Genomic DNA, 23,459 nt, shown 5'->3' on the forward strand with positions numbered 1-23,459 from the left:
GTTTGGAAGTAAACTTCTGATCATATATGACATTAATAGGTTAAAACCACAAAAATATAAGCTAGTTTCAAGGTAGTTAGGACTTAAATAATAATAATTTATTCAGTACAATACAGTTTCATAGAGATTAAATTTAGACAAAATGATGCATTCCCATTCGGTTGTTTTCAGTGAGATAATACATAGGCTTTTTCTGATCAGTTTAACAAAGGTTCCTACTCAACCTTAATAGTCATCTTCAAGTAGCGTAGAATGAATATTAGTCTGCCTCTGCGTTATTATTCATAAACTACTTGACTTAAAAAGTACGAAAACATATAAGCTGATTATATTTATATCAACGCTTAATTTAAAATATAATCCATCATCTCTACTTTAGTTCGATTAATTCCTGGACCACATCACAGAATATGAGATTAAATACATCTGTATCAATAAAAAATTCACAAGGCTCATGGATGACGTTAGAACAAAGAGCAGAGCTGATATAGATTCAGATCACCGCATACTGGTGATCAAGCTAAAACTGAATCTAAACAACCGTCGGACGATTGAACAAGCTACACTTCAACAGTTTGATGCAGCATTACCTCGAGATCATGCCAACCTTAACGAATTCAACGTTGCCCTCAAAAATACTTTTCAAGCCTTACAAGATCTACACAGAAAGAAGAAACCACTATGGGGAACAATTAGAAGAGGAATAGTGAAATAGTAACCTCTTGTCAGGAGGTGCTTTACGGCAACAACCACCAGCATAAACAATGAACCTTTATAGACAATCAGGACGTGATTCGAGAAACGTAAAATAAGACAGAAGTCAGCAACAACCAAACTGAAGTAGACAAAGTGAGGGTACAGGTTGAATATACAGAAAAAAGTAAACAAATGAAAAATAACATTACAGACGAAGGACTGAAATATGTGGAAAATCTAGCAATGACAACGGAAAAAGCAGCAAGAGAAGGAAATATCAGTCAAAAGTATGATATAACCACGAAGTTAGTAAGTAATATAATAAACCAAAACGACCAGTCAAGAACATAGAAGACAACCCAAACACTGAAGTTCGTGAGCACCAGGACGGATGAGTGGAGTACTGTGAACAACTCTCATATAGGTCAACTAAACTTAACCCAGTCGACATCGAACCAACACAAATATACCTCATTATAGCGAGATCACCAGAAAAATCAAGAGTGACAAAGCAGTGGTAACAGAAAGTATATCAGCCAAAGCACTGAGGTTGGATACAGAGGTAACTGTGAAGATTCGTCACTTTCTCCTAAAGAAATTTGGGAAGAAGTATAAATACCGACAGATTAGAAAGAATGTTACCCTATCAAAATAGCAAGGAAAGGAAATCTGGACAAATGTAAGAACTACAGAGGCATCACATTAATAACGGTATCAGGAAACGTTTTCGACAGTGTTGTTGTCAACTTCCTTGACTATGAGAAAGAATTTAACAGCGTGAATAAAAGAACCCTGTGTAACCTTCGACAATATGGTGTATCTGAGAAGATTGTTATTAACATAAGGAATTCTTAAGACGAATTTGACTGCAAAGCGATGCTTGGAGAGCAGCTCATACATCCATTCCCAATGAAGACCGGTATCAGACAAGGCTGCTTACTCTCACCCTTTCTCTTTCTTCTGCTGGTCGATTAGATTATGAAAACTTCCACGTCTCAGCAGAAGCACGGAATAAAATCGACAGTTTTGATGCAACTAGACGATTCGGACTTTGTAGATCACCTAGCTCTCTCATCCCACACACAACAAATCCAGGTCAAGACAACCAGTGTAGTAGCAACCTATGTATTAGTAAACCTCGACATACACATAGGAAAATGCAAGATCCTGACATACAACACAGAGTGTACAAACCGAATCACGATTGACGGAGAAGCATTGGAGGAGGTAAAAACTTCCACATAACTGGCCAGTGTCATCGATAAACAGGGAGGATCTGATGCATATATGAAGGAATGGATTGTCAAAACAAGGGCAGCATTCCTAGATTTGAAGGACATTTTGATTTTACGACAACTGTCAGCTAAGACCAAAGTCAATTTTCAATACAAACGTCGATACAGTTCTATCGTACGGAGCCAAAACTTGGAGAACTACTACAACCATCATCGATGAGGTATAGGTATTTATAAACAATTGTTCATGTATAATACTCCATATCCGTTGTCCGGATACTGTCAAAAAAGACCTACCATGGCAGAGAACAGTTTGCGGAAAACCTAGCATTGATAGAGGGAAAAGTTGTAGCTGGAGTATGAGAGAACTATATGTAACATAATTGGGAAAAAACGTTGGAGGTGGATAGGTTACATATTGAGAAAATCGTCAAACTGCTCTATCTTGGAATTATCAAGGTAAAAGGAAAAAGAACACAATGCTCCGGAAAGTGAAGGAGGACATCAAGAAAATGAGTCGAACTTGAAAACAACTGGAAAGGATAACTCAGGAAAAAGTTGTTTAAAGAAATTGTAGTGGTTGACCTATGGACAACGAAGGGTAATTCTCATATGTAAGTAAGTGTAAATTAAGGTTGGGCACTTTCCTTTGTTTTAATAAACTTGGTTTAGTTCGGCTACTAATTCTCGTTGTCTATAAAATACAGAAATGATCTTCCGAATTTCCGCTAACATAAATTCTGTATATCTCAAAGTGTTCCACAAATAAAAATGTTAATTCAATACATACAAATGTTATTCCATCCTTTAGTAGGCAGTAATAAGAGATACTTTAAAAATAAGTTTTATAAGTCATTTATCAGTTACAGATTTATATATTCAGCTTTAAGCTACACCTTTAGTGTTATTTTATTTATTTATTTGAACACATAAATATTGGTACAAGAGGGCACCAAATATATATGCACCACACAAAACAATGAGAATTCGAAGAGAAAAAAATAACAACGAACAGATTAGTGTAATGTAGTGTAATAATAATAATATTAGTAATAATGGAGGAAACAGAAAAGTACAACCAGAAAGAATCCTTTCAGTTAAAGAAGTTACGGTCACTTTTTATGAGGAAAGTAAAAGAAGGTTACAGTAGGATCGCCACTCGCTTCTATTCTCAGCCATTTCTGATAACATCTCTAGCCACTGTGTAGCACCATCTCTCGGACTCCACCCACGGAGTCGTGAGAGACAAGCAGAAGTCAGTTCTGTGCAGCTTTCTTTCATACCACCACACCATGTCATACACTGACCACCTCTCCGCTTCTTCCAACCAGTCCCAGAGTCGGCAAATAATGCACGACGTGGCATTCTCTGGGACGACATTCGTAGAACATGTCCAAGCCACCGAAGTCTATGTTTCAAGGTAGTCACACCAATTACATTATCGTCTCTGCGCCCGAACACACGATGCCCAACCTCTGCATTACTAATATGGTATTGCCACTGGATGTCAGCAATCCTTCGGAGACAACGATGATCAAACACAGAGAGAGTCGTCTAACATCCTCAACTCGATGAGGTCAGGTTTTACAAGCATAGAGCAAAACTGCTCTCACCGACGCGTTGTAGATCCGACCTTTTACAGCCAGATTAACATCCCAAAGGCGTCCTTAGTGTGAGGATTAGTGATACTACCTGATTGTCGACATTGAAGATGAAGCGAGTTTCGAACCTTATACCTGATGTGTGGAAGTCGAACACTCTCACCGTCGAACCACCACTCTACCAATAAGATTTTAAACTTATTATAGTCATATTAAGTATTTATTGACATTACCTTTATAAAACTTCATTCTATAACTGACATTTTTCATATTTAAAGGTAAATGACTAACATTAAATATTTTCTCCATCTTAAACACAATTCGTAAACTTAATAAATCTAATTTACATTACTTGAAAGTAGTAGAATGTTATAAACAAAAAACTAACACTTAATATTGTGTTATATATGTCATGACACCATCAAATTTTATTAGGCACAATTTTCAAAAACAAATAAAATGTTTTCTTTTAAATTCTGAAATATAAACATTTTTGTGAAAGTTCTTTATAAAATAAAAGGATTAATTTATACAATTTGAAAATCATACACGTACAATCCGTTTGCGTATAATGATAATAATAATAATAATAATAATAATAATAATAATAATAATAATAATAATAATAATAATAATAGTAACAGTAATAATGATAGTAGTAGTAGTAATAATAATGGCGACGGTAATAATGATAATAGCAGTAATAGTAATAATAATAGTAATAACAATAATGATAATAATAACAATAATAATAATAGTAATGGTAATAGCAATAATAATAGTAACAGTAGTAATGATAGTAGTAGTAATAATAATGGTAATAGTAATAATAGTAATAGTGATAATAATATCACCGATTCCAATCATTGATTTGGAATTCTCTTTAGTTTACAATGTGATAATACTATTATTAATAAGTCAAACAAATAAGTAGCCTAAAATATGATGAGAATGAATGGATAAAAAGAACTTACATAAAATATAAATAAATAGAAAGTATTCATAAATATTATTATTGCCAATGTGTTATTCATTATCAATTTTTTTTATAAATGTTAAAACAAATGGATTAATATTAATTATATCTAGAACAAAAAAAATCCATTTTCAACGATACATAATTTTTCATAGAATCAAGAAAATCTTATGAAAATCAATAAGTATCATGCTGTTCTTTTCATAGAATGACGTTTTTATTTATTTATTATTTATTTTAACACATAGATATTGGTAGAAAGGGGCACCGAATATATATGCGCCACACAAATCTCATTTGATATATGTGAGGGCTATGATACTGCCCGGGTGTCCAAACCAAAGCACGTGGTTTTCTTAGGGAGTCACACCCGGAGCCTTTGACCAAAAGGTCTGATCCACAAGGCAGTCGAGCAAAGTAAGGAGATGCAGTTCCATGGTAGCCGGTGACTAACAATTGGTTCATACGCCATTTGTTCCTTCAGGATACTGGAGCCAGCCCATGTGCACCATCGGTTGGGAATCAGGGTTTTCCAACTCCCCTAGGTGGACTCTCTATATCCACTTCAACTTAGATATTAATATATATATATATATTTGTTCAATCATATCTCTTTAATGTAACAAAAGCTTTATTTCTGCATTGTCAATAATAAGATAATCAGTAACCAGCGGAGTTCAACTGAGTCGTAACTCTCTGAAGACAATGATGGATGTGTTGCTCAAATTAGCGGATCAGTTGAAAGTTAGACATTAACACCGTTGGATACCGGCTCAATAAGCGTTCGCATTCAATACTGATAGGTCCTGGGTTCGAGTTCCGCGGGGAGGGATCGTAGATACACACTGCTGAGGAGTCTCATACTAGGACGAAACAGCCATTCAATGTTTTCAGGTTCACCATGGTAGTCTAGTTTCAATTAACTCATGAATTCAACTATTAAAATTACTAAAATCTCCACAAAACCCCCTTCTGATAAGATTTATTCTTCTATAGTGTATTTATTTAAGATTCAAATATTTTCATTGACCAGTACATTTTATTAAAAATAAATCAAACGTAATATAATTTGATATAGAATTCCCCTTAACATAATAATAAAAAAATCTTTCTTCTTAACCAATGCATAATCTTAATAGACACTTTATAACCATTTAAATAATTTTGTTAAGTATTACACTATTCAATAATTCAATATAACCAGAACAAAAGAAACCATTATTGAACAATTACTTTAATTATAGATTAGATTAATGATTTAATTAACAAGAATGATCTGAGAAGAAATGTCATACAGTATCTAGGGGACAATCGAATTACTAAGAATATACATATATATATATATATATTATCACGTCGTATTGATCAAAGCTATCTTATAACAATTGACGGAATTATTTAACTATTAAAATGTCCTAATGATATTTGGGCTATTCGTGTCCAAGTTCATAGTTAGACTGATATTACTTAATAGTATTAGTAGTAACAATATCACAAAAGTCCAACAATTTTATGGAAATAACAACTTATCACTAGTGCCTATATATTTGGTAACAAAAATTCCAAATATTGTGTTCATTTCTCTGTATCTTAAGACAACAAAGACTAATCTATTTTGAAAGTGTAAAACAGAATACCAACATAAATGAAATACAATTAAACACAAGATCTTCATAAGTAGTCGATTGGTGTCTATCTAAAATGATAAATGTTAATATAAATAATTACGTGTTTTATTCTTATATGCCAAAACAATATCTTCACGGGCTCATGACATTTAAGTCTTTATCAGAATACTTCTTTAAAATCATTCATACAATTATAAGAATTGGTATAAATGGAATACAAATGAAAAACTTATGTACAGTAAAGTTTATAGCGATATAATGAACGAAGCGTAACCTTTACGTACAAAACCAATCCGTGCAATTCATCATTTTACCATAGTCTTAATCTTTCTCTGAATCGTTTATAATCTTCTTTTACTCTTTCCCAATTACTTCTCATAACTATCAATTGGTCGCCATTATTACAACTTTTAATTATTATCTATTAATTGCACAATTATCTTCATCTTAATAATTTTCACTAGCCGATTGTTGTATAAATAATTCATGAGAGAATACCACTTCAATTTCTATAAATATTCATCACCGTCCTATTATACTATATATTACTATTTTTAGCAAATGAATTGATATATGACTGGACGGTTGAAATAAATGAGGTACAGAATTTTTTCCATGTTAGAACATCGTGACAAATAATAGATTCACAGGACATGATACTCAACTATAATTAATGAAGACAAACCAAAGCCTATCGGAATATAAAGGTGGAAAGCTTTATTGAGCAAGTAAGTAACAGTAACAACTGACCTAAATTTGAAATGGTATGCCGATTAAACAAGCATTTATACATACGAATTACAACCAACTTGATAATTAGACGAAATCGAGAAGTGGTGAGTGTAATAAGTGTGAAAGGTAGGTTACAGGAGAAAGAATCATCTGGTCAATAAGATCAGTTGCCCTATCTATTAAGTATGAAAATTATCGTACGCTGTGACACGTCTTATATATATATATATACAAAAATATGGTAGAACTGAGCTTAAACAAAGCTCTTGAGGTAACTTGAGCCAACCTGATTGTAAAACACAAGAAAGCCGTTTATGTGGTAACAGATCACTGGATAGTAACCAGTGTCTTATGCTTTAATGTTCAGTGCTGACTGACATAGAGAAGTACATTTTGAAAGTGGCCCACAGTCTATAACAATTGATTTAAATCCTGAACAGATAAATGGTAATATTTCTAGAAACTACAATGATAAGCGATAGGTTTCCTAAAAGCTGTACTACTGATGAATGCTAACAAATACTTAATCTTATCTGATAGCTTCTTGTAGATCATCACTGTAATCATCCATTACAAGATGCATTTGCTGAGGTAATCATGATAATTGGACAAAGTACATCACATTACATACATAGTGCACAGTTAATAATAACAACCAGAAATAATTAACTCGCATAGTCTTTCTAGATAGATAAGATAGAGCAGATTAGATTCTTACATTTCATTTTGTTCCCTCTCATAACAACAAGGGCTGGTATATGCAGTGTATCAAATCTTTAAATCTAAAGCAGATATCTAGCCGGCGAAGCTAATAGATTGGTTAGGGTGAGACTATAATTTATGGACGATCTTTAAGAGACGCCAAAGTGACTAGGGATAAATCAGGGTCATAAAGCAGTTTGAAAAATAAGGATTATGATTTGCAGATGATGATTAGGGTTAGGAATTAGATTTACGGTTTTTCATCACAAACTGACATAAGCTAAAATGCCAAGACGCTATTTGGCCAAATGGGTGAGTGAATTTCGCGCCGAAATTCAAAACCTGTTATCGTAAACCTGACTGGTTCGTCCATAAACTATAGTCTCGCCTTGGTTAGTTAAAAGAACAAAGTCATTCATCTCCCAGTAATTCATGACCTACAAAAAATCGATATAACTTACCTTACATGGTATATTAAAGCACTACAACTGATTAAATATTGTCCTTAACTTAACAGTAACAATTGACGAGATGTAATAACATGAACAAAGTTCTCACAACAAATAAAAATAAACATCTTAAACTAAAGAACACATCCTTAATAAGAAGTAAAAATCGGTTTTATCAAAAATGAATAGATTATATGTTTATTTGTAATCAAGAATGAAATAGTCAATATATCAGTCTGTGAATATGTAAAGTATAAATACCTAGTGTTATGCAAATGAAACCATCATTATAATACAAGAGACACACAACATCGATTCTAAACACAAATCTAACCTAAGTAATATGACCAATGGCTGATAATAATTACTTGGTAATCAATATATTTTAGAAATAAATTGAGTGATAATTGGTTATTCACCTTAAAGAATCCTGGTAAAAACGAAAGCAGATCACTTCATAACATTCTTCGTGTATAGCAGAACCACTGAGTAAGGCATAGTTTTAAATGAGTGGCAATATAACAACACAGCCCGAAGTAGATAGTTCGAATGTTACGCAAACTAAGTACAATAGTACTGAGTCAGCAGATATCATTTTGTGATGTTTTAATTTTCATAACCTTGTTCGCTGAGAAATTTGAGACAATAATGATAGTCAAGTACCCAATCTGCAGTGGTTTTTTAAATTATCACAATGTACAAGGTGAATTTGCTATTAACCCAGTAAATTTTCAATACTATATTACTGTTTTCCACTGATGAATATAATTTCTAAATATCGGTTATGTTTACACTTTCTTTTGATAACCTGTTGATAAGTACAACTATCAAAACTAATGTGAATTTATGCATGACTTCACCCGTCTCTACTAGAAATGAACTAACGCCACATACATCAACAAAAGTTGGTCATAACTCAATCGAGAAAAGCAACAAAAGGTGAATTCGAATCCTAACTAATGAAATTGGATTCAAATCCTTTCTTATAATAACAAAACTACTATCGAAAGTTGGACCAACAGCTTTAAAAGCTGGATGACAATAAGTAAAATTAAAATTATTTAATAAATATATAATAAGGAATTGTGATTAGACTTGAAATGAAACCTAGATTCAAGCACGTGTTTGAACTAAATACGGGTCACTGACTAACTGGATACTGACAGATAGTATGCTTTATTCTGCTTACTATAAACAATGATGGAATTAGATGAGGAAAACTTTAAAACGATCAACATACTGCAGTAGTCATGTTGTTTATAAATAGTCATTGTACAATATATATATATATATATACTATCATTTTTAGTCATAGAAAAAGGCCAGAAAAACTCATACACATCCAGAAAATACATATAATACTAATTTTATGATAACAGTAGTAGAAGTATTTGGTGGTAATCATGATAAATAATACAATAAATTGATAAAAACAATAATTTTGAATAGATTGTAGCAAAATTACTATCAATCATTCAAAGGAAAAAAATGCTTTGACAAATATTGTTATAATAATAATAAAGAGTGAACTACTCGATCATTCTGTGTGTCTCGAGACATTGATAGATAAATTGAACGAAAAACTCCAGTACATATACACATGTAACAAAAAACATAATAGTAAGAATAATGATAATAATAGTCAAGTAAAAGCCTGATTGAAAAAAAACATGCTTGTATACATTAGCGCATCAAAACAAAAAGGAAAAAAAACGAACATGGAGAGCTGAGGATCATTTTCCAGTACAAAAAATGGAGGTGGGTAGTTGTTAATAAACTGGCTGATACATCATACATATATATATATATATATATATGGGGAAATTAATACAAAAATAAAACTAAACATTAGAGCAAACATAATACGAAATTCAAATCACCTTCTGCCCCCGCCGACACTTTATCCTGACGGGACAGTTATAATGATAATAATAAAACGGAAGATGGTCTAAACAATATATATATATATATATATATATCAGTCAGTAACTATATATGTATATTGGTAACTATCAAAAACTGAAAAGACATAACAGCATATTGAGAAACACAACTGATCAAATTTATACATATATATCGCTAAACAAAAATAATGGTTACTATAGCTAGGTCTGTTTGTAGTTTTGAAATTCCATTTTCCATAGTACGTCTGTTTTGACAAAAAAATTGACATATCAGGGTATATTAACAAAGAAATAATACATTGATTTAAACGTACATAATATACATAGAATAAATGAATAAGTAAGTACATTTTTGCTCTCTCTCTCTCTCACTTGTTCACTTTCATCCTCAATCCACTATATCCTTTTACCTATAAGCACTCAAATTAATCAACCCTAGAGATAATATTGGAAAAAATAATACATTTAAGGGGAAAATACACATTAAAAAACATAGAGGTTAATTTGTTCAATCATTAACACATAAGGCTGAACAAAAAAAATTAGATGGTGAATTTTTAAGATCCTAGAACATATTTTTAAATCATTTAACATTACTGAGTGAATATTCATAACATTAATAATAATGATAATCCTTGAAAATTATGGATATACACATAAAGTTACATTAAGAAACAGTCGGATATACATGATTGACCAATATCTTTTGAAGATGCGTAGAGGATTGGAAAAGCCCAGAAGAGGATGATAATGATGATGGTGATGTTAACGAAGATGATTGAAAAACAGGAACAATTTGACTGACAACCGATGAAACAATGGTTGAACAAGGCACACTCAATTTCGATTCACAAATGCTTGTATCGTCTTTATTATTATTATTATTATTATTATTATTATTATTCAATTCACCAATACAAGAGTCAGACTTTTTCGTCAAACTGACGTTAACAAAAGAGGTAGAAAAAGAAGCCGCCGACGTTTGAAAACGATCTACGCATAGTTTACAACTCCAACTACCTTCTGGCGGCTCGGATAATGGCGGATTTAAACAGTACATGTGATAACCTCTATCACAATCATCACAAAAAAGCATTTGTTCCTGAATAATATAAATAAAAATTAAAAGTCAATATTTATAAAAAATCATTATATGTAAATTGATAAAATAGTTGAATTACATAAAAATATTCTGTATACCACTTGTCATAGATGATATTATTATGCAGTACAAATAACCCCAACCATTCATCCAAATTGCGTAATACACTATTTGCAAACTAAAATTATTTCTTAGTGAAATCTACAAATAAAATTGTTGACTCTACGGACACTTTCTTGTCTACTCATCACCCTATACCTTTGCACTACATACACTGTTATCTCTACACATTTCACTAACGTAATCAATAATAATAACTTTAGCTTATATGACATTATCCCTTTAATCCTGGTAAATTACAGTCAAAATATTAAGCAAACAAAAACAACAACCAGTCCAAAAAATTAATAAAGTTGTATTAAAATAAACTAGACGAGGGTAAATAGAGAACGAATAGGTGTAAACCAACAAGACGTTTAAGATCATTTAAAGGAAGACAAGAAGTGACTGTGTCGACATTGGTACAATTGATTTCGCATGGATTTATTAAGAATCATCAACTAATAGTCTATATTCTCAAGATCCCAATTTCGAAGAACTACATTTACCCATGACGTCGGAACTGTTAATCACTGACTTTATAGACTGGTACCAAGATATTGAGGTCTGGACACACTGGGACAACTTTAACTAAAAAAGTTACGACAGATATTAAATCAACGTATTAATAAGGCATATTAATCTACTGAATGCTTTTTACTCAAGAATCCGTGGGAATGGATCAAAGTTAATAGCAAGCTCTTCAGCAAAGTGGTTATGATAAATAATCGCACGACGATTCTCTTACTGTACTGAAATTAGTCGTAAAAATGACATTAAATGTAGGGAACTTTTATCAGACTTCTGAACAATCATTTCTTAAAATTCAGATAAGTCGCATATTAATTCGTGTGATTTTAAGGATATACCACTAGGAATCCAGATACTAGATGGCTTAATTTTATTTTCAACTTATGCTTTAAATAATAACTTGTTAGAATTACTTTAAAAAATCTAATTTTCAGCAATTCCTGATCGAAATTCTCAGTAGTGTGCTTCCAATATTACTGTGCTCTTAAACTTTGACACCTCTATCCTTCCAGTTGTTTTATTTCCATTAAGACCTCCCTATCACAGAGTCACTGATTTTATTGTCTTTTTCATCTAACTGGTGTTTGCTTTTGTACTTGTATGGACTGTAACAACTTCAATCAAGAACCCATTTTTATTATTATTTATTTATTTGAACACATAAATATTGGTACAAGGAGGCATCAGATACATATGCACCACACAAAACAATGAGAATGGGAAGAGATAAAGAATGTAAAGTGTGTGTAGGAAGAAAAAGTGAAAAAACAATAACGACCACAGATTAGTGTATGGTAGTAAAATAATAATGGGGGAAACAGAAAAGTACAACCAGAAAGAATCCTTTCAGTTAAAGAAGTTACGGTCACTTTTTATGAGGAAAGTAAAAGAAGGTTACAGTAGGATCGCCACTCGCTTCTATTCTCAGCCATTTCTGATAACATCTCTAGCCACTGTGTAGCACCATCTCTCGGACTCCACCCACGGAGTCGTGAGAGACAAGCAGAAGTCAGTTCTGTGCAGCTTTCTTTCATACCACCACACCATGTCATACACTGACCACCTCTCCGCTTCTTCCAACCAGTCCCAGAGTCGGCAAATAATCCACGACGTGGCATTCTCTGGGACGACATTCGTAGAACATGTCCAAGCCACCGAAGTCTATGTTTCAAGGTAGTCACACCAATTACATTATCGTCTCTGCGCCCGAACACACGATGCCCAACCTCTGCATTACTAATATGGTATTGCCACTGGATGTCAGCAATCCTTCGGAGACAACGATGATCAAACACAGAGAGAGTCGTCTAACATCCTCAACTCGATGAGGCCAGGTTTTACAAGCATAGAGCAAAACTGCTCTCACCGACGCGTTGTAGATCCGACCTTTTACAGTCAGACTGAAATCACGAAGGTGCCAAAGATGGCCCAGATTGGCATAAGCCGCTCTGGCTTTCACTATACTTGCATTGATCTCATCACTCACGCCATCACCAGCACTTATGCAGCTACCTAGATACACGAACTTATCGACTGCTTCTATCTGCTCACCATCCAGGATAAGTACAGGATTAGAATCCAGCCAGTCTTGTAAAAGTACTTTGCATTTAGAAGGTGCAAAGCACATACCGTACTTACGGACATTGATTGCCAACTGATTAAGTGCGGATTGCATGGCTTGGGCATTATCGCACAGTAAGACAATATCATCCGCATACTCAAGGTCGAGAAGTCTTTCTCCAGGCAAAAGATCGACACCACCATTACTTACATTCATCAGAGCTGTTTCCAGAATGTCATCGATGGCAAAGTTGAAGAGGAATGGTGAGATTGGGCAACCCTGACTAACCCCACTGCTCGAATGGAACAATCGAGAGAGGTGGTTGTATGCCCTCACTCTGCCTGGAGTGTTTGTATATAGGGCCTTTAGGATGCTAATAAACTTCTCAGGCACACCCTTCTTCAATAGACAATTCCGGAGAACAGTCCTGTCCAACGAATCGAAGGCAGCCCTGATGTCAAGAAACACTACGATTGTTGGCCTTTGATAAGTATGACGGTGTTCTAACATTTGGCGGAGGGTAAAGATATGATCAATACATCCTCGACCAGAACGAAAATCAGCCTGCTTCTCGCGAGTCAACCATTCTCGGGTTTTGAACAACCTACCAAGTACGAAAGAAGCTAATAGCTTGGACGCAATCGGAAGTAGACTTATCCCACGATAGGTGTTACAGGAACGACGTGAACCCTTTTTAAAGATAGGGGCAACCACATTTATTCATACATGAAGGAATACATTCAAATAAGTTTCCTGATGTAGTTACAGAATATATAAGTAGTAAGTACAACCAGGTGAAGAAAAAAAACGTGAATATTTCTATCTTCCAGTTTTGTTCGTAACGATAATTATGCTAGTAAGAAATCTGACAAGATATTCTGATAAATGGTAATCGATAACTGGTAGAAAAATTAATGCATAAGAAGAATACAACTTTAACTCTATGTTCAATAGACGATATATACTGAATAGATTGACAGGTTACGTATGTTTCTAATATCAAATAAATGTACGCCGTTTTTTCTTAATACCGAATAAAGAATGAATAAACAATATAAAAACCAATTACTTACATCATTTTCTGAAGTACCACAAAGCCAACATGTTTTACATTCAATACACTGCCACCGGTAAGTATGTACAGAAGTAATCATATTCTGTGTAAACTGTAAACAAGAAAAGTGAGCAAAACGTCCACAATCTGAACATCTTAACATATCTTCTGACCGCCCAGTCTTCTTATTCAAACTTTCATCACCTAGGCAAAAGTCACAAGTATGTTCTGATGAGTCTGTATTATTCATATCCCGCCATTCTTGTGCTTCAATAACTGGAAATATTTATAAAACAGTTAGTAATACAACGATAACCAATAAATCATTAAGTTCATTATGTTTAGTAAGACCAAATAATATTCATAGTCAATATATTTATCTATACTGCGAACCTCTTGTAAACATACTTACTTAGGCTACCACCACCTTGTTCAATAACTGAAGGGCGAACTCGTGAAGGGCCGAATGAACCATTTACAGAGGAACAAAGATCATTGTTATTACTATTCTTGTTAGTTACAGAAGTGGAATGAGAAGTAGAAGTGTGATTACTGGTAGTACCTGAATTAATTACTGGTCCATTGAGCAAATGATTAGTTTGACTGTGAGACTGTTGTTGTTGTTGCTGATGTTGAGAATGAGGATGAGGGTTGTGATGATGTCCATCTGTTCCTCGATAAGGGGACATAAAGGCTGGTCGTGCACAACTCATCCGTGGTGTCTAGCATATTATGGAATGAAGTGAATAAATAAACAGAAAAGTGGGGATAATGATAGATACATTAGGATCAAATGTGAAAAAACGTAGTCTACACTAAATTGTTTTGTGAATTAAAAAAATATGTATTGAAAGGAGTATGATAGTTAGATAACAGAAAAAATAATGATACTCAGGACAGAAGAAATATAATTTGTTTCAGCAAACTAAAAAGCTCACATAAAACATTTCAGAACATAGAATGATAATCTTATTTGAAATATGACTAGATAGTTGAACATTCTGTGGGCATTTAAAAGACTTGAAATTTAATTCAATCTGTAACTTAACTATCTAGCACAAAGTTGTAAGTTAGATTATGAGTAACACTTGGTTCTTTACAATGTCTACTGAAGTGATTAGAATAATCTTGAATATATGATCCAACTGATGGAAAATGATACTCTAAATCAATGAGACCCAGTCTCAAGTTGCTACAAACCTTAACACAGGTTACAAAATGTAGCATGATCAATATGCTACAAAGATATAATCTGTTAGATAGCCATTTTCTCCCCAGATTCAAAAATTTAGTTGTATTTCGATGAATTCGTTGTTGGCCTGATGAGTTTGAAAACTGTTTAACCACTCTTCTATTTGTTATTCTGAAATATAAATCACGAGTTTTTTAAAATCTCAACCATGATAAGTCATTGTGACAAACATAAGGCTAATATATGAGAGATCAAATTTTTTTCGATGAAACTTTGATTGAAATGAATTAACTACTGGAAAAGTAGGTAAGCAGTTTAAGAGGGTTTCGGAACTCAAAACCTGAGGGAAGACAGTCACTAAGTCTATAGATTGGTGGTACATCTTGTTTTGGCCGCCCCTTGCTTTTTCCAACCTACTCTCACAGCGGCCATCATTGTAAGTCTAGGTAGGTAGTGGTTGGGCATACGTAATATATGTCGCAACCGCCTAAGATGATTTATGATATTGAAGACCGATTTGCCTTCTTTATTCGGCATCTTGAGTTCAACATTAACATTCCTTACTTAATGGTCCCAATATACACGACCACTGTTTTGAAGACATTTATAATCAAACACCAACAACCTACAAATACCCTCTAAATTTAAAGGCTCCATTTTAGAGACATATGGTGAAAAAAAGCAAACTGATGGGCAGTAACCACATCCTTTGGTCGGCAAACCGATATCTTTGCACAATTTAGCGAAATTCAACCGAGCTCTCTGAATCCGTGCCGAGATTTCGTCAAATACTAACCCATCAAGGTTGATCAGACTTTCAAGATAAGCGAAGTGTTCACTATGACCAACTGCTTTACTCCCTATCATACTGATACAGATCAGTCCCGGGGCAACATTTTGCATTTAAAGGGAGAGAAACGCATTTCCAAACATGTTTGCATTGGAGCTCAAAATGGTAAAAACCCATATCTTGTCTGAGACCTCGCCAAACAGAATTATGTCATTTGCATCAACAAGTGAACCTCATAGTAGAAGATGGATTCCGGATAAGTTAGACAATGAGAGAGTTATCACTGAAAAATATCAACGATAAAGTTAAATAAAATTAGAGGAAGTAAACAAACCTGATGAAGATCACTTTATGCTGTAAGTTCCGATGACTGTTTACTATAAGCTATGACTGCTAGTAATGTTCGTGGAGAGAATTTGTAAAAGGGTGATATATTTTTTTAGTCTCTTTCAATGACAGACACTGCCATATAACATATTGAACTTCAGAACCAAAAGCTGCCTTGAGATCAAGAAATACAACTATGATTGTGAGTTGATAGGTGCCTGCGTTCCAAAACCTGAAGAATAGCTAACATTTGGTCTACACATCCATGTCCAAGTCTGAAACAAGCATGGTTTTCCCGAGTTTGATCTTCACGAGCCTTGGTTAAGCGTTAGGTGATTAGACAAGTTAATAGTATGGATACCTTATTGGTCAAAATTATTTACTTTGTGGTTATCACAATTGGATTTTTGTCCAATCCCATAAACTCGAACGATCAGTGATCGAAACTACTCCAGTTCCCAAACTCTAACTAGTATCTGAGTCAGCTTGACTGAAAAAACCCCCAGGATCTCTGGGGTTAACGCTTCAGGTCCTCCTATATTTTCAACCTCATTAAGAGTTGGAAGAGATATGTTTACATCGTATTCAGGTTGTTTGGAAACAGGAGGCAATCGGTAGTTAGCTGAAGATATACCGATCTTTCTTACTATATCTCTCTTTTCACAACCTCATCTTTATTGTAGTGCATATAAATTTTGGTGCCCCTTTGAAATGACATTTACGTATTTAAATCAATCGACAAAATTCATAAGACTACACGGAATTCATAAAACACGGTAAGATACAACACTTTATATTACCTAATGTACTTTAATTAGTTAAAGCGAACGAAAAGCATATAAAACCAGTAAAAATTCTGTCGTTTACAGTGGTCGCGTCTTTCATACGTAAATACAGTTTGATTTTTAGTGACTTAATTATACTAAAACGGTACAAAATCAAAGAGAAAATAATCAAAAAACCATCTGGCTGAGTGGGTTATTAACTCGATAGCTAGTGACCCACTAGAGTTGCATCGACTGGAACACTGTTACGAGGTACTACCATCTCATGAAAGTCGAATGCGGAATGGTGGGAAAGAAACTAATCAGCTAGAGCGAATTGGGAATTTCGACTGCACCAGAGTTACGGCGGTAAAGTCTTCCCATAGGCGACTAGCATCTCTAGGGTTTCCATCTTTGTGAGGACGAAAGAAAGTTACTCCTACACCTTTGTTAAACGTATTTTTGCTGTCAGTGGCAAGGTATTACAAGTTACTTAAAGACAAGTAAACTCCATAATGTCTATGTAAATATTCATCAGCCAGGAACACAAAGTGGCTAATAAGATTTTTAAGATACAACGGAATTGTTTATTAAGCTCAAATTTACTCTCTATGTTAGTATATTCGTGAGTACAGATCAGTTTTGTAGCAAGTTTACATTTAGATGAAAAGAGCATTTTAAATGTTTTTGTATTATCGCTTGAAGCATCCAGGAAACCGAATTTCGGCACCATCCTTTCAAAACAAAACATATACATACTCTAAGTCGGAAGTATCCAAGTAGGATATTGGTTCTTGAGGCCTAACATTGCGGGAACTAACTTAAGCAGTACATCTATGATAAATGAAAATCAAATATATACCTCTTTATGTTGTTTGGGGTCTTTCATTTTTTGTGGTTGCATAATTGGTATGTCATGACCTAAATTCTGATATTGACAGGAAGTTATACCAAGTTAGTTTTGACTGAGCTGTTACGAAAAGACAAACTTAGGAACCAGGAGTAAAATATTTATGTGGAATGTTTGCAGAAAAGATGATACAGCCAAAATATTAACAAAAACCTATAATGAAAGGAAATACACGTACCTCTGAATGCTGTGAATTAATGTGGTAATTTAGTCCGGCTCTCGATCTGTATCGTACGCCACAAAACTCACACAGAAATACTGGCAAAGATGTTTGACGGTCATTCGAGTCATCATCGAATGAAGTATAATTAGAACGTCGCCGACCAGGTCCAGAGTGATTGGATCTGCTTATGCGAGGAGTCTAAATGAAAAATGAGAATATGTAGCTAATATTGGACCTGTTTTATTAAAACAATTACATCACAAATATATGGGATTTTCGTACTAATGATGAGTTCAATAAATTATTCAACTGACGTATGATGGACTACATGAAATGAAGGTAGGTGATGACTGCTTAAAACATTAATAACGCACAACTACCAGAATAAATCAATATCTGATAATGAGATAATTAACTAGCAAGACACAACTTTGTTAACATTACCAGTTGTATACAAAGCATTCGACACAAAATTAAACATGGTTGAATGTCACTTTAGATCAAAGTAATTTTAAGACAAAGGTCGTTGTAGGGTAATGACGCACGAGTCTAATTACCGCCTAGCATAAATGTATTTGCTTGAATCTTTCATGAACCACAGGATGTCTCCGACTAACTGGCAAAGCTAATTTAATACAAAATAAAGACTGCACAGAGAATTCGTGAAATGTTGCAAATAAAGTGTTTTAAGTGTTCACAGACAGAAAGAATAAAAACCAAGACACTAAGCAGTATCTAAGTTCCATAAGTACTCTAATATCACTCAATTAAGGACGCAATTAGCATAAAAATATAGTTTGTAAAACTAAAACGAAACCCAAAACAAAGTTGCAATCATAATTTGGAGGTGTAGTGAGCAACAGACGCCGAAATAACCTGAGGTTTACACTATGCAACATGCAAGCAAGAATGGTAAACCAAACCCCACAAAAATATGTAGCAAATGCAATCTGATTGCTTTCAGTCTATTTAAATTATAACCATGCAAGCTTTGTATCGTTCATGTCTGGTGTTTAGGTAAGATAAGTATATATCTCGATACATTAGGTTAAATTACTAAGTAGATTCGGTTTCGGGGTGTTTTTGTTTGTTTTTAATACCCGCTATGATCGATAACTACCTAACAGTTACGATTATATCCAAGTACATCGAATTTTATTTAAAGTTTATGTTAACTGCAGATAGGACAACCAGATGATAGAAAAATCGATTAAGGAGTGATCAAAACACACTAAGGCCTAAAAAAGTTAATTAGTACTTACCCGACCTTTCTTTCGGCGTCTACGAACTCCAAAGTTCTCATCTGCAAAATCACTTGCATCAGAATCCATATCATATTCTGGACAGGCAGCCCAAGTACTACGACTATCCTCGTCTACATCCTTAGAACACGAATCTAATCCTGAGATATTTGGACGATCTGATGGTAAGGAAATACTAGGAATTTACCAATTTTAGCAACCCCGTTCAACGCATCTCCGTGATACAGAAAAGAAGGAAGCTGACCAGTTCTTTTGCTTTTCTTCCACCTGTGGGAACGGTATCGGTAAACCTGAGTCAGGTAGCCTACAGGTTCATTCGTTGTGGAAAGTCACTCACCTCCCTCTCTTTCTCTTTGGTTACGGTAAAGTAGGCACGGTCTTTGAGCTATTCCGGTAGCGCTGTCCAGAAATGGTAAACGACTAAGTTTATCTTGTTGTAGTCGTCGGTTATATCTTGATGCAAAAGCAAGCAGTTTGTCATAAGTAAATTCGTTCGGTTCAGATGACATGATTAAGACAACCGAACGCTTTGAAACGAAATCTAACATCAAATCCTAGGCCCACATCAGAAGCAATTCAAATATAGCGTGAGGTCAAGTAACTCACAAAACCATATGGTTTTATGATGATACGTATAAACAAGCTCATTGTCCAACAATCTGGTCATTTACTACTTTTTGACAGTATGAGACAGGCTCCAGCTTGATTAGCTCTTAGTTGTATAAACGACAGATAGCATAGGATACTGTTAAGCCTCCTGCAGGCAGGAAAATCCATGGCTTCAAACATTCTGTATTTCATAAGTAACCAATCAGTCTTCCGTCTTTATTAGTGACAATAGAACCACGTATGGGTTATATTGATTCTCATTTCGAACGAGTCGTTAGGCACACTGGCGGCGATTTGTAACTCACAACTCAACATAAGAAAAGAGACTCCAGCCGTAAGCGACTGCATATCGGTCTTTAAACCTTTTGAGAATGTCCTCAAAATGACAAACTCCAGATGTTAAAATTATGAAATGACATGTCCTTGCTATAACCACTGTAAAACATAAGGCGAGTTAACATCTGATCATGTCTGAACTCATGACACAATATGAGAAATGCATTGATGCGTCTCGGCATGTCTTCTTGCAGCCGGAAAAAACATTTACGACTTTGGCTCCTGACCGTTAAACCTGTTCTAGCACAATCGTCTCGGGTTCTTTGCTCGAATTTCATGTTACAACTATACTCTTAAATACTTTTATGTTCCAAAACGCCCTATAAATTCTTTACAAGATCTAGAAGTATTTGTCAGCAGCCTCCTTGCATTTACCTACTGTTATGATTTCACTATTTGCTGTGAGTTCCTAGTCATTTTAATCTGTAAACCTGAGCAGAGGTATTCCATTTACTATGTACTGATTTTCATATCCACAGTGGGTTCTTTGCATTACTAAGGTTTTTCTAGATTTTACACTTGCCGATCAGTAACTTATCCACCGAAGAAGAGCATTTAAGTCTTCTAGATACTTCCTTTGGCTTGCAGGCGTCAAATGGTACAAATGGTTGTAGACAGAATAGAAGAAGCTTTCACTTAACGGGCCTCCGTGTCTAGTAGCAGTGGATCACCAATAACTCCAGGCAGGAACCTGGGTATATTAACGATAAAAGAGGAAAAAGAAATTGGTAAATCATAGTAAGATATTATCCTCAGTACTTAAGAATAGTCCATGTTTTCTCTTAAAGGACTCCTGGGAAGTCACTTGGACTGGTTCATCCGTCAGCGAATTCCAGCATTTGACAACTCTTAGGGAGTAAAAGTCGTGTCTACAATCCATTCTGCTATGTTGTGTCTCCAGTTTCTGGGTGTTATCCCTTAGGTTTGTGTTGTAGCTAAACTTAAGTAGGTGTTTAAGGGTATGTCTAGAAGTGTTAGGGATGCTGTAAGCCATTACAAGGTTAGCTCTAAGACGCCTATACTTCAATGGTGTGATGTGAACCAGTTTCCAAATTTTCGGTAGTTTGCCTCGGCTTAGCGAGTGTGAGAACATCACGCTAAGCAATGTTGGCAGGATTGCAGCTGCCTTACTCAGTATAACAGAGCGAACCACATCTTCGCCAAGAGAAGTGTCTTTTCTTAGATGTTGCGGTTTCCGGAACACCAAGTCAGCGCTCACGTTCACTTCGGAAAGTCCTATGCAGCTGCAGATGAAGCTGTCATCAGTATGGTTGATGTGGGTCGGTTGAAATGCTCGAGAGTATTTTTCAGCCAAAAGGTTAGTGGCGTCACCATCGTTATTGATCGGACCATTAGGACTTAGCAGTTAAGAAACTCCAGTTTTGGCTTGTCGAAGAGAGGCCGCATACCAGAATAAACTTTTCGGATTGAAGGCAAATTTATCCATAAGCTTTATCTGGTACTGAAGCCTGTCTTCTCCGATTGCTTTAGTGCATATGTTCCGTATATGTGTAACAGCTTAGGTTGGTTAGTTAAGAGTTGACCTCAAACAACCAAGCATATGTCAAAACAATATAGTTCAAATATTTATTCACTTCCTTATTTTGTATAAGCGTTGTATTTCTTATTATCTTATAATGAATGTTTAGAGGCTTTGTTTGTCTAATTAAATAACCCCACGCTCCACTCTGACTGCGCGAAGATCGAAATAAAGGCCTATTCACTACTTGTCTGGTTTCTTCTATCAATAGCACGAGGGTTACCTTAAGGCACGAAATATGTTTGTATTGTTTGTACGCGCCGTCGTTATCAGTTCCTTTGTATTATGTTCAACGGTGCCATTTTGGTCTTGGCAAACGAAGAGTGTGGTTCTTGATGACTGTAGGTTGCTTGTAGCTTTTGAGGTCCGTTTGAGGAACAGACTGCTTTGTAGCACATAAGAGCGTGTGCAGTAAGAAATCCCAATGAGCATCCATATCAAGTTGAGGGTGAACATCCCAATCCAACTGTTGTAGATAGTCCTGTAAAACTGACAGGTCCAACTGTTTGAAATTCCAGCGCCTTTTGTTAGTGGGACATCTTAGCTCAGTTTTGCTGACAAAACTGAAGGCTATGACGGCGTCATCGCCTTTCCCCAGGAGAGCCAAGATTGAGAGGTTGTCAACTAGGAATTCTTCGTTTGTGAATATCTAGTCTAAGCGTGACGGCATCTGACTGTTTCTCCAGCGAATTGCCAACTTCACATTTTCGAATAACTTCGGATCCTCAATGAGGTTGAAGAACCGAGCTGCAGTAGAGTTCACCTTCAATATACGTACGTTCCGCGAAATTGACTTTAGGGAGATTGAAGTCCCCTAGAATCAGGATATTTGTAAGTCCGAGAAACGTGAAGCCTATGCTTCTTTAGGAGTAACAGGCTCAGGGAAGTAAGTATACCTGTCTTATGGGTTTCTGTACTTTGATGCCGCTCATAAATATGACAGATAGCTTTGTCACTCTGGTTTTAACATTTACAATAGGTAGATAAAGGGGAGCTTCTTGAATATTTTCTTGATTAATTAATCATGGATTTCTCTGATGATAGTAAGTTATCCACTCGTGCGTTAACTCTAATGTCTTTGGAGATCTTTGATACAATTTTCAACTTAATAATGAATCGTGAAACTTTTTATACCTATTCTAAGATCCAGGCAAGAGACTGTGGTGTGGCGTCAAGTCGAAGTTGACTACGATCACCACAACAGGAAGACTACGTGCCAGTTAACGGATAAGATCCCCCGTAGGCCAAATATCACAAGGCAGTTGATGGCTGTAGTTGAGATATATTTGTTGGCAA

The 23,459-nt window shown here is 35.0% G+C and overlaps 1 protein-coding gene across 2 annotated transcripts; it reads right to left on the minus strand.

The window, feature by feature from the left end:
• Positions 1-8,257: 8,257 nt before the first annotated feature.
• CNTN5_6 (Contactin-5) lies at positions 8,258-20,290 on the minus strand (the record flags this gene model as incomplete). Of its 2 annotated transcripts, XM_035734281.2 has the most annotated exons (7): positions 20,016-20,290; positions 19,866-19,982; positions 19,679-19,836; positions 18,432-18,614; positions 14,683-14,992; positions 14,290-14,546; positions 10,591-11,025 (listed from the first exon to the last, which is right to left on the minus strand). In XM_035734281.2, exons 1-7 carry the CDS (start codon positions 20,224-20,226, stop codon positions 10,591-10,593), a joined length of 1,671 nt encoding a protein of 556 aa, XP_035589021.2. In that variant the 5' UTR covers positions 20,227-20,290. The 2 variants fall into 2 exon arrangements, with proteins under 2 accessions (XP_051068210.1, XP_035589021.2); XM_051215027.1 differs by having other exon boundaries at positions 8,258-18,614.
• Between the last annotated feature and the right edge of the window lie 3,169 nt (positions 20,291-23,459).

Source organism: Schistosoma haematobium, chromosome 2 (genome assembly GCF_000699445.3).
Source record: "Schistosoma haematobium chromosome 2, whole genome shotgun sequence".
In the NCBI taxonomy this organism is placed as follows: Eukaryota; Metazoa; Platyhelminthes; class Trematoda; order Strigeidida; family Schistosomatidae; genus Schistosoma; species Schistosoma haematobium.